Source organism: Metopolophium dirhodum, chromosome 1 (genome assembly GCF_019925205.1).
Source record: "Metopolophium dirhodum isolate CAU chromosome 1, ASM1992520v1, whole genome shotgun sequence".
Classification (NCBI taxonomy): Eukaryota; Metazoa; Arthropoda; class Insecta; order Hemiptera; family Aphididae; genus Metopolophium; species Metopolophium dirhodum.
The window spans coordinates 97770162-97783217 of NC_083560.1; the positions used below are offsets into that span (position 1 = coordinate 97770162).

Below are 13056 nucleotides of genomic sequence, written 5' to 3' on the forward strand. Positions count from 1 at the left end.
AAATTTACCAATGATACTCCCCACAGATATCTGAAATTGAACTTTCTACTCATCGAAAGTTTGGGTATTTATATGACGAATCTGGTGGCTTGAAAAATATTGTATTACCATCTGGAACTAAACATTCATTTTCATCTCAAACGTCATTGGGATTCATACGTTACACATATACTCCTCCTGGATCAACGAGAGCATACTTACAACATTATAGTTATACTGGAGCGCTTCTCCAAACCGTGTATCCTGGAGATGGTGCCCGAGTTCTATATAGATATCGTAGTTCCGGTCAATTATCCCAGGTAAATCTATGTACTGAACAGTATCATGCGTATAATTATTTTAAAGTGTATTTGATTAATGATTATAATATTATAATATGTAGGTAGTACACGGAGATGGTATTACAAAAGTTAAATACTATCCAGACACTCAGCTGCCAAGTCAAGTATTAAATATTGAAATGGATTTCGAATATCGATGGGACTATCAGTATAACGATGGGTTGTTAATTGAAGAGAGAATTGACTATGGGCCTAAGACTGGTCTTAGCAACGCCAAAATCACATACGAGTACGATAGTAATTTCAGAGTGATTTTGATTGAAGGTCGCATAGGTGGACAGAGCTTACCAGAAAATCACATTGAATACAACCCGATCACTGGCAGCAAACAGCTTTTGGGTCAATTTGAGGTAAGTTATTTTCCCAAAAATCTATGGAAACGTTGAACTAATAGGTAATTTATTCACAGCGAACTACAAATGGAAACATAACAAGACTTACCGACGGAACTGGTATATTTAATCGAGTAACAAATGACTATTTCCAAGTGACACATATGTCCGTCACGATACACCAGATGGAAGTTTTCCGCATGGAGTTTATGTACAATCTGGATAGTCGGATTGAACAGTCACGTACTTACACGCATAACGTAGGTGTTAACACTTATACAATCGTAAAGAACTACACTTTTGATGCCGATGGACAACTAATGTCGGTGGAAGCACAAGAGCCGTGGAGCTTTAAATATGATCAAAATGGAAATATGCTTGCCATGACGTACAGGTGCATATTATAACAAATATATATTTACCTATGTGTTAATTTATATATAATATGTACATATTATATATAAGTATAATGGTATATGTGATTGTACACACATACATACAGTGTCGTAGTCAGGATTTTTTTCGTGGGGGAGGGCTATAATATTTGCTAGGGCTAGGGTACTACTGGATTTTTACAATATAGTAAGTTGGTTCATGCTATCATATTTAAGAATATTGAATTCAAAAACTCCCATAATATTTTCTTCGCTTCGCCTCCAGTGAAATTATATCAATAAATATATATAAATATATATATATATATATATTTATATATTATAAATTACATTTTTGAAGTAAAACTTCTTTCTTGAGACGTGAGTGGAAAAAAAACCGTAACTTAAAATGAAACGACACGTTTGTTTATTCATTTGTTTTGCAATTCATGCACGACGGCGGCGGTGTGCACGTTTATTTTTATTGTATTGATTTTTCTCACTCTCTCCCTAATTCACTTATAATTGCACTTGCCTCAATACTTATGAAAGAAGAATTACTTCCCCAAAGTGTAATGGTGGGCTCCACACTCTCGTTGTTTTTTTATTTCTTGTCGTCAATTTAAGCTTGTTTTTTTTTTTAAATAAAAAGTATAATTCAATACTTAAAACTTTTGCCCCCTAGTTACGGCACTGCATACTTATCACGAACAATTTAAATATTTGTTTAATTTATATTTAGGGGTAATATGATTCCTATGGAACACAGTGTTATGGATCGAATAGAAAAATTCGGAGAAGGACTTTATAGGTATAATAACCGTGGACTTGTTGTGCAAAATGCTAGAGAAGAAAAATTTCAATATAATTCTAAAGGACTTCTGGTAATATATAGAATACGTTAAAAATAAGTAAAAACATACTAATTATTTCATAAAAATTAGGTGAGGGCAATAAAAAGAGGCCGTTTTGATGTACGATACTTCTACGATCATCTCAATAGACTTAGTACGCGAAAAGATAATTTCGGAAATGTTACTCAGTTCTTTTATACTAATCATAATAATCCAAACGAAGTAAGTAAATTGTATTACAGCAATTATTGTATTATGTATTTACCATCACGTGTTATCCGTAAAACAGGTCAGTAATATATTTAGTCCGAGAGATGGAAAGTTGATGTCGCTGACGTATGACGATAGAGGATTTTTAATTTATGCTCAAGTGCATAGATATAAGTATTATGTAGCTACTGACCATTGTGGAACGCCTGTCATGATTTTCAATCAATATGGAGAAGGCATTAGAGAAATTATGAGATCTCCATATGGGCACATAGTTTATGATTCGAATCCGTATTTATATTTGCCAATTGATTTTTGTGGTGGACTCTTAGATCAGGTAAATCATGATAACTGAAACGTTATTAAAAAAATGTCTCGCGTTACATTAGTGTTTCATTCAAGTTGTTAAATGTTTTTAATTTAAATGTTTATAATTTTTGGTCATCATTTTTAATAAATCGGAAACCAATTCACTTAAAGGGGCACAATTTTTTTAAATAGTTTTTATTCAATACAAAAATAAAACTAGATTTGATCTTACTTCCAATCTACTGTGAACTAAAAGTGATACTTCCAAAAATCACATCACGAAAAAAAAAATTCTTAGAGAAAACTATTTTATTTATACTTAATTTATTTCTGCTTTTTAAATTTTTACTAATGTACTTATTTAGTTGTTGTTAAAATCGAACATGATTAAAATCAATACAGGACAGTAGGTATACCTACTGTATTTAATTAAAGTTGAACCCAAATGTTGTATACTTTCCTAAATTTAATTTGTATTAATTAATTATACTTAATACAAATAATGATCCATCATTCAAAAATTAATATATCGGATATACAATAGTATTTTGTTTTTATCCAAAAAACAGGTTACATCATTGGTTCATATGCCCAATGGAAAAGTTTATGATCCTCTAGTTGGACAATGGATGTCACCTCAATGGGAAGGCATGCTAGCTCGTGCAACAGAACCCCAACAATTACATTTATACAGGTTCAATGGCAATGATCCAATAAATGTAATGCCTACTCGACAATATCTTAAAGGTGTGTTGTTGAACAAATTTATTTCATATAATAAATATTTACTATGTATTGTTTGAAATTTGTTACGTTCCTTTGAATATAACCATATACTTTATATAATATCGTATTATTTGTATGTATCTCCAAATTTGGTTACTATCAATTCAATAGAACATTTAATAAAAACTCTATGCCCTTCAACGTTGTCCTACACGATTCTTCCAGTTTTACCAGATTTACTAGGTCTTACTAACTTGGTTTCCGACCGGGACGCTCTACTACCACATGCACGTTATCCTAACTTATTACATATACGATTTTTTCGGTCTATAGGTATGGCCAAGTTGACTCAATATATAGACTTCTAAAAAGCTCTCGATCGAGCTGGCAACTCTCTCTTGATCAAACCTATTGACCTTAGATGTATCGAAAATCACTTACTGTCCTGATTACGCTCATTCATTACCAATAGGCCCCACTGTGTCCATGGCTACTCCTCTTCCATATGTTTCCCACATCTGGAGTCCCCTAAGAAAATTTTTGTCTCCTCTACCGTTTGCCCTGTTAATCAATTCTGTTCTCCAAAATTCCCAGTTCTTGATCTTTATTTATTACATTTAATTATATCCGCACATAACCTCTATCACTGACTATCTTCTCCTAAACAATTACCCTAACTGACTGATTACATAAGGTGTTCTCAATATTAACATCCCCAATTGTGGTGTATTAATCATTTTCCACTCATTTTTTCCTACCAAATAAATAGCATACTTATCAAACCATCTGAGAAACACCTACGTGTTTACACTCGTTACCCTCTCTCATACCAAATACATAGAAAATATATGTTGTCAAGCTTTCAAACTCCTATGCTTAATTCTCCGTACCTCACACAATTTTCTGTCAACACCGCCCCTCAAGTTGCTCTACTGCGCTTGAGTACGGGTACGTCATCTGGAACTTACGCTACTGCATATACAAGCTCCGTGATTGAAATGATTCAGATACGTTTCCTTCGACTGCTCGCTCAATATCAACACGACTATTCCCCAGTCAAAAACCTTCTGCAACTCCTCAGTCTTCCTGACCACAGACATGTGTACAATCTCTCTTTGCTTTCAAATATCCTTGTATGTAAAATCGATTCCCTTAGTCTTCGATCTCAAATTTTCTCGAAAGTCCCCCACCCCTCTACTCTCGTAAATCTGACCCATCCAAAATCACTTCTTCCCGAATAATTTCTGGACTAACTCTCGTATTATACGGCTCATACGTGACGCATACCACGACCTATCTTACGCCATCTCTTTTATGAGATACAATTTTATCTCAATATCCAGTTAGATTATAGTCATTAGCTTAATTTTAGTCTAATTAGTTATGTTAAATCTTGATACCTGTTACTACGTTTGGGCTCGTTCTGTATATACATATAAATAGAATAATGAATAAAAAATATTTTTAAATTATCCTAAAAATATTTTAAAACTTTTTTTATAGATGAAAAATATTGGTTGTCTTTGGTCGGCTACGACTTGCAGCTACTCATGCCTCAGATGCCACAGTCCATATCTACATTCCCATCATTATTACCATCGATGTCAGCAAGTCTTGGTAATATACCATTAGACATAACGTCCGTTTATTTCAATCATTTGACCAAACTGTTAAACAAACGAAAACTCACGTCTCTTCCGGAATCAAAAACCCACGCTGACCCGATCATCAATTCATTCAAAGACAAACCGAAATATTATGACCCGATGTGGATGACGTTCTACATGAACGATTTAGAAGATAATGCAGATAGAGGTCCCAAAGCACATGGCATCCAACCAGGAGCATCTCTAGCACCGCTTTTTGGTAATGGTATTCACATATCGAGATCATCGGACGGCCGAGTGATTGTTCAAAGCGTTCCAAATGCAAATCCGATTTATAAGGATGTGTTCACTTCAGTTTTCAACGACACGTTCTTGTTACCATTCAGCTTAGTGATGCACGGTGCCCAACAAGACGCTTATTACTTCGTTAAAAAAGACATTTGGCATGCCAACGAAGATAAGGCACAATTGAAGAGGTTTGGTTCGCAGATGAATACCACTTTCCACGAAAAAGAGTCAGATAACAATTCTGGAAAGGTAAGGACATTAATTTAATAGTGTTTTTAGTATGGATACAAAACGATTGCACACGGCTGTACCATTTTCATACTTAACACAACTCCGTGCGTTATTTGTATTCAATGTTGCCATGCTGCCTTGCTGGGAAATCCTATATAATAATATATCTAGATTATAGAGTAAAGATGTATTATTGTGTAACCAAGACCAGTCCAGTTGTCTGATATTATCAATAAATTTAAAGTTACTTTTCTTTCTTTTTAATTTGTAAAAGTTAGAAATTAATAAAATTAAAAAAAAAAGTATCCTAAGAGGATGCCATATTAGAGGATGACCCGTATAATATGTTGTTTCCGTCTTACAAACGTACAAGATAATACATTTTACGTTAACAATAATTAATTTTACTATGTTATTTTAAAACCACAGTGTATTGATCCATGGTAATATCTAGGGCATCTCATAGGCTTTTTATTGTATTTTAATTGCAAGGCAATTTATGAGTATTTTAATTTGTACAAACAATTTACAATTTTAAAATACTCATAACTTGCTTTGAAATTAAAATATAATGAAAAGCCTAGAGATGTCTTAGATAATAATCTTACCTTTAATTTGTATAATAGTTTATATTACTATAATTTTAAAAATTGCAAATTAAAATATTATACTATTGTGAACGTTAAATTTACATGTTGTAAGTTTGTAAGACACATACAACACATTCGAGTGTGGCATCGTCTTAACTTTGTTAATAATCAGTTAACTTTGTTTTAAAACTGAATATTTAAATCCATGCCTTTAGCACAATAAATTATCTAAAAATTCACAAAAATATTAAAAAGTATAATTATTAGTAAAAATATTACACATATGACAATCGAAAAAGTCACAAAAGCCCTCTAATGATAGACAATAATATATTAAAAGAAATAAATTATTATTTCGGTTAATTCTTTAAGGATTCATGGGATATCATGGGACAAATTTTTATTCGGTGTTTAGAAATCTATTAGAACTTTAAAAAAAATAACTTGTTATGTAACTTGTTATGTAACTTAGTTAAAAGTAGTTAAACTTTTTAACTGGCGAATGCTCGGCTAAAAGTTCACTCTACTTAGGGTAACTCTACTTGCTAATTCTCGCAAAGTAAATAAATGATTGAGATAGAATACATTTTTTAAAATTTAGTGTACTTAGCAATTATTAATAATATCACATCTTTATAATGCTGAAGATGACCAGTTTTTTTTTACATCGCAATTTTTTACAAAGAGTTCGACGAAGTGTTTTTATTGGGATATAATAATATACCTAGTAATAAATATAAAATATGGAAAATGTAGGTAATGAAAATAGTTACAACGAAACGGGCCAACGATTTGGCATTAGTTGATTTAAGTAAACACCGTATAACGAACGTAAACGAATTATGAATGGACCGACAATTTGAATAGCTGTGCTGCTACGCAACTTGATATTAATGGGCCGTGATCATTGAAAATATTTCAAATTTTGCGAGAGCATACACACAAATAGATACGATGTTGTTGCCAAGTAATTTAGAGAAATGTTTGTAGGTACTTACCTGGAATTTTCATGCCATTTTCAGGGGATAAGTTTTATTTTTGTTTTCTCAATATGCGCAAACTTCACGTCAATACTTACTCATAATAATAATAATTATATTTATTATATTATTATTATTATTATTGTAATAATTATATTTATTATATTATTATTATTATTGTAATAATTATATTTATTATATTATTATTATTATTGTAATAATTATATTTATTATATTTTTATTATTATTGTAATAATTATATTTATTATATTATTATTATTATTATAATAATAATTATTATTCTAATCTACTCTTAAGTTTCTCATTCCCATATAGCTCACGATTAGAGCATTTTGTTTATGTAATTTAAAAAAAAATGGAAAGTAGTGGTGATTTGAAGTATTGGTTTTATACAGTTTAATACTCCGTTAGCTACTCAGCTATTTACCTAAATCTATCGTCAACCTGTCAAATTTACATTAGTGTGTAATCGCCAAACGTAGGTACCTACATAAATATCTAAATCATTCAAAATGTGTACATAGTTAAACGTTCAAAATATCTAGAGACGTCGTTTAATTGTTATATATTATGGTGAGTCATTAGTAATATCAGTAAAAGTCCCATGTAGACATAGCTTAAATTAAAAAAAAAATAATAACTTAGTTAAAATATTTTGTATGAATACATCATTTCATCTAATCGTAAAATTGTAATTGACAATTGAATGGATTTTGTTTACAGCTTAAATGTTAAATAATAAGTAAACGACGACGTTCGGTGAAATAGTACTTTATTATTGGGTGGAACCCGATTGAGCACAGATATAATTAAACAATAGGAATCAAAAATATAACATGATTGATCATAGAAATACGTACAAACGTTGCTGTTCCACACAGCAAAATAATTAGGTACTTAAAAAAAAAATTGAAATATTTACAGGAATTATTTTATAATAATCATCAAAGTATTTATCAGTGTATAAAAGTATAAAATTAAATTATTTTACAAATATATATAATTTATGTCCAATACAGATTAATCTAAAAGTTAATTTATAGATGTAATTTTTAATATAATTTTTTTAAAGTGATATCCTTAAATACTTATTTGCTACTTTTTATAAATATTTTAGTAAATCTTCAGAATGTTTATTTCTTAAATATTCATCTTAAGCCATAATTGTTGCATTCATTTTTGCATTTCAATAAAACTCATATTTTTATGACAGTCAGTTTCAATGGAAAGATTTTTCATCATGGTTTCAGCTTGAATTTCTTGTAAAACCATAATTACCAAGCTTATGCGTGGGTGAGACTTATACAATTGTGAATTGTAAGTTCTGTGAAAACTTTCAACCACGTTTGTTGTTCTGAAAAATGAATTTTATAGAAATTAAATTAACATTTTTTTTTTATATTTAATAATTAGATTTTGGATGATCTACCTTGGATGAAACATAGGTTCTTTAGCTCACATATTAGGGAGGAAATGTAGATTAGCATCTATAGAATTATTAAAAATATATCGCTAAATTCTGAGCAGACTCTATCATTTGGACAGACACTCATGAGTTCGATGAATACATCGGAGATTTCATGAAATGGAAGAAAAGCTAACCCACAAAATATCTTTATCCAATTTCCTAGTTCATAGTTTTCTTTTTTATTGGCTATTCTAAGAATAGAATCGCTGTTAATCTATAATAATTAAGAATACAATAAATATTAGTATGATTATTTGATTTAAAATTATTTTGTTACCTCTTGTTAAAAAATATGGACCGTGCTCAATCGGGTTGTTCCAAAATAGGGACCATGCTCATTGCTCAATCGGGGTTCATCGTTATTATTTCAGGGTGACACCTGGTGAAAGCCAATCACTCAACCCCAGTGTATTTCAAATCGTTATATTATATTTGTGACATTCAACATTAGTATTATAACAATCCATCAGATCTAGTTGACCATCATAAACCACATTTACCTATGTAAACCACCACATACAATAATATTTTATATTGTGTGTAGTAATGATGAGACGAACACATCAGTTTGTATATGATATTAACATAGGTACACAATTACCTTTGTTTATTAAACTTTTGATAATAAAATAACTTAGAGAGTTACCCATTAAGCGTCACAATTTTCTGAAGTTTTTATGGTACCTATCTATAGCAGTATAGCCATTTTATTTGTTTTCCGTTTTCAGATGGTGGACGTGCGGATACATTGTGCGGATACGGTAATAAATTTGCGGTATGGTACAACCTTGGAACACGAAAAACAGCGACTATTGCATCACGCCAAAACGTCTGTAATGCGAAAGGCTTGGCACAGGGAACGGGATCTGTTAAGATTGGGTTTACCCACAAATAAGGACTGGTCAGTCGCCGAGATCGATGAGATATTAAAATTGGGCTACGCTAATGGTTTTGACGGCGAGTACATCCGAGACACCGAGAGGTATCCGGAGCTGTGCGACGATCCGTACAACATTAGATTCGTTAAGACAAATTAATGTCCGTGACGTCGACGGCGCTTTCGCAGATATTGCCGGACTCTGTAAAATGAATTCTCATATGTATATTAATATGTTCTTTAAGATAAAAAAACAATCATTGAATTTACCAATACTGTTAGTGTGGTCCTTGATTTTAATCAATGACAAACACGACAGTGGCGTGGGTCGTTCGGCACGATAACACTGTCGAACAATCCAAATGAAGCTGGGATATTGTTGGAAACTAGGTTACTATACGTAGGAAACCTATGCGTTATTATAATTACAAAATATCTCAAGACAAACACGAGTCGTCAAAATCAGATTACTCACATCTTATCCAGTCAATGACTCGACCTGCAGAATTTGTCTAATTTTAATGTTATATGTGGTTGATTATTATTGTTTGTATGATTTCTATTCTTTTTAGGTTAAAGTATTGTTATTATTTTATTATTTCCCTTATTAATGTTATGTGTAAACACCTGTATATACTGAAGGCCATATTTAGGTAAGGATCACTTGGGTCTGAATACTCGTCCCAGAAATATATTAAAAAAGATTTTTTTTTCATTTTAATACCACTTAGGCATCTATAAGAATTTATGATAAAAATACTATGTTTATGTTATCGACTAATTTTAGATTATTTATGATCCTAAGAACGGCCTTTGTTTACTATTTAATGTATTTACTTTATTTGATGTTTTCGTTGATTCTTCCTATCGTGATTTTGAAAAAAAAAAACATTTTTAAAATACTGTATTTTGCTATTTATTTAAAGTGTTAAGATTATTCTGGTGTATCTATGTGTATTGTTTATTCTATAAACCTCGAGTTCGTAACGTCCTTATGGTATATTATGTATTTTATATGAATTGAGTAATTTATTTCTACTTGCTCACGGTAGAAACCTATTGTTTGGTAATTAATCCAATGTTCTTTTATTACAAAGTACATTCGTTTGTACTTAATTTTGCCAAAAACGTCATTTAATCAATTTATTTTTATATTTAAATAATATTCGATTTTGTATGATCAACCCTTATATTTTCAAGCCTTGGTGACATTTTTTTTTTTTAAATGTCCCATGTGTTGAATTTTATGTACAGTATATAATATAACCTAAATTACGGCCAGTGCATTATAGGTGCCGAATATCAGTATTAATTACCAAAATTATCACTATCGATGATTTAATATTAACTTACTTGATGTGTCCAGATATTTATAAAATTGTAAAAATACTTATTATCAATATAAATATTTAACAAATAAATTTCCTGCATTTACATGTATTTTATTTACATACACAATTGTATTAATTTATTTGAGATTTATGAAAAACAGATACAAGGTGACATGAAACAACGATTAACTAAATAAAATAAGTATAGGTAATTGTATTTAAAATATATTTGATGGTTTAAAGCTACGCTACAAAACTGAAACTGTATTTAGTCTAGCGTTGCACACACTATTTTAACAACATGAAACAATGGACATTTAAGGGGGTTGAAAGCTCTGTTATTAAGGAGATATACAATTGGTTTAACACGTGAAGTCATATAGAGAAGTGTGTGAGAAGTAAATGAACATTCGTGTGAGTGTCTAGCACACCATTGCAGCACTATGGCACGATATTTTTTACATAGAAAGTGGATTTTAGATAGGTAACTAATTTTATTTAACAATAAAACAGGGTCAATTGTTGTGTGTAATACGCTACATTGTGTGTTATACCAAATCAGTTGTGTGTAATATGAAATTATAAAATGTGTAGTGACTAATGGTCGAGAACAATGAAAATAGATAACCTATATACATATAGGAGACCAGTGGCGTGGTGAACTACTTTTTGACCAGGGGCCAAATACAGAATACCAATCCACCCACCCACCTAAAATTAATATTTACACTTAAATTCGAATGCCAAGGGTGATTTTATATTGTATATAAAAAAAACCTTTTTATACTCATGAACAGTATAAAAATATATTTTATAACAGTAACGTTTAAAATTTAATATGTAAATATAATAAATAATATTTATGCATACATAAAATGTTTAACAAATAATATTTAATTATTTAAAAAGTAATGACTTCTTCATTACATCACTTGTTAATGCTAACTTATTTATCGCTTCATCAATGTTAATAGAATTTGTCAAATCTTTTTCACATGATATCAAAATAAGACTTTCTAATCTACTTTGTGCCATTGTTGACCGGAGTCTAGTTTTAATAAGTTTGAGCTTGGAAAATGACCGTTCACAAGAAACGGAAGTTGTTGGAATGGTACACAAATGTTTGTATACAAGGTATAAATTCGGGAAAGCTGTAATTAAGTCAAATGAATTAAGTAGTTGAAGCAATTGGAGTGGTGTTGTTTTCTTAGAACGGTTTATGTTGGTGTCTTGAGCTTCATTTTCATGAATTTCATCAGATTCATTTTCATGTTCATTATCGTCAGAAAAATTAATATCAGTGTAATCGTGAACTTTTTCTGGGTTAATTTGAGATTGAAATTCTAAAAAACTTTTAGAAAATACAGTATACTCAATGCGAAGTGCATCTTGGTCAATCTGAGGAATCCATATTTTCAAAGAATTAAACATATCATCAGGACATGGTTTTCCTTGATTGACACTCATTAATCTATCATGTGTTAAAAAAGTCAAGTCTTTAAGAATATCTTTTGATTTTTCAAATCGTGTTGTTATTGACATTATTATTTTATCAATGACCAGAAAATATACTTTAGATTTGAAATTATCTACTGGATTTGAAATTATTTCATCTTCAGAGATTTCATCAAACATTCTTTTTCGTTTTCTAAGTCTAATTTCAGGAAGTTGTGTTTCGTCAAGTTCATTATCGATTGCAAATTGTTTAGCATTTTGTAATACTTCATGTGCTCCTTCAGTCGTTCGTAACTCTGTTAGTTGCTGTTTTACATAATCAACCATAACTAAGGCTTGCATAAAATCAATCGCTGGAGATTGGAGATATTTAGATAATGGGGTTGTAATGTCAAAAATTGTTTTTGTTAAAAACATTATCGATACAAATGAGAAAGATGTAATATTTTTTAGTAAAGTGGTTGCTAATGAGCCTGTTGATCGGTCGGTTATATTTGAGAGGTCTTCTAATGTATTCAAAATGGCTTTGTACTTTTCAAAAACCACTTCTATAACCCTATGATGTGATGTCCATCGAGTGGTAGAAAAGTTTTTCATTCGACGAGCACGCTCATGTGGGTATAATGTTTTTTGGTGTTCCATGAATAATGCTGTTCTTTTACGTGCTGCCATAAACTCTTTTAATGATTGAATATAACCAAAAAAGTTTCGAGTTTCTGTACAAGAATCACACGTGTCAACAATTGTTAAATTCAGAGTATGAGCAAAGCACCATATATATACTGCTCGAGGATTGTGCTCTTGAACTAACGTTCTAAGTCCTGAGTATGGTCCCTGCATAACAGCAGCACCATCGTACGATTGAGCACATAATTGATTTTTCCAGTCCAAGCCATATGTTTCACAAATATCACAAAATAAGTTAAACATTCCTTTGCCAGTTGAGTCAGTTGCTATTTTCAAAGCAACCAACCTCTCTTCTACCATCCCTTGATCATTAACAAAACGCAATACTAATGAAAATTGCTCCAAGTTGGATATATCGGTGGTTGTATCTATCAT

The 13056-nt window shown here is 30.9% G+C and overlaps 2 protein-coding genes across 4 annotated transcripts in view; one reads left to right on the plus strand and one right to left on the minus strand.

Moving 5' to 3' along the window:
• LOC132933011 (teneurin-a) overlaps nucleotides 1–10682 on the plus strand; it is a 43840-nt gene extending 33158 nt beyond the window's left edge. For all 3 annotated transcript variants that reach the window (XM_060999347.1, XM_060999348.1, XM_060999349.1), the window contains 9 exons: nucleotides 27–299; nucleotides 383–691; nucleotides 751–1067; nucleotides 1790–1931; nucleotides 1992–2123; nucleotides 2191–2448; nucleotides 2990–3167; nucleotides 4650–5290; nucleotides 9060–10682. In XM_060999347.1, coding sequence (XP_060855330.1) covers nucleotides 27–299; nucleotides 383–691; nucleotides 751–1067; nucleotides 1790–1931; nucleotides 1992–2123; nucleotides 2191–2448; nucleotides 2990–3167; nucleotides 4650–5290; nucleotides 9060–9368 — 2559 coding nt within the window. In that variant the 3' untranslated portion in view covers nucleotides 9369–10682. The remainder of the gene's footprint in view (nucleotides 1–26; nucleotides 300–382; nucleotides 692–750; nucleotides 1068–1789; nucleotides 1932–1991; nucleotides 2124–2190; nucleotides 2449–2989; nucleotides 3168–4649; nucleotides 5291–9059) is intronic.
• A 754-nt stretch (nucleotides 10683–11436) lies between these two features.
• On the minus strand, nucleotides 11437–13056 carry LOC132947774 (zinc finger MYM-type protein 1-like). The gene has a single exon (XM_061018013.1). It carries the CDS (start codon nucleotides 13054–13056, stop codon nucleotides 11437–11439), a length of 1620 nt encoding a protein of 539 aa, XP_060873996.1.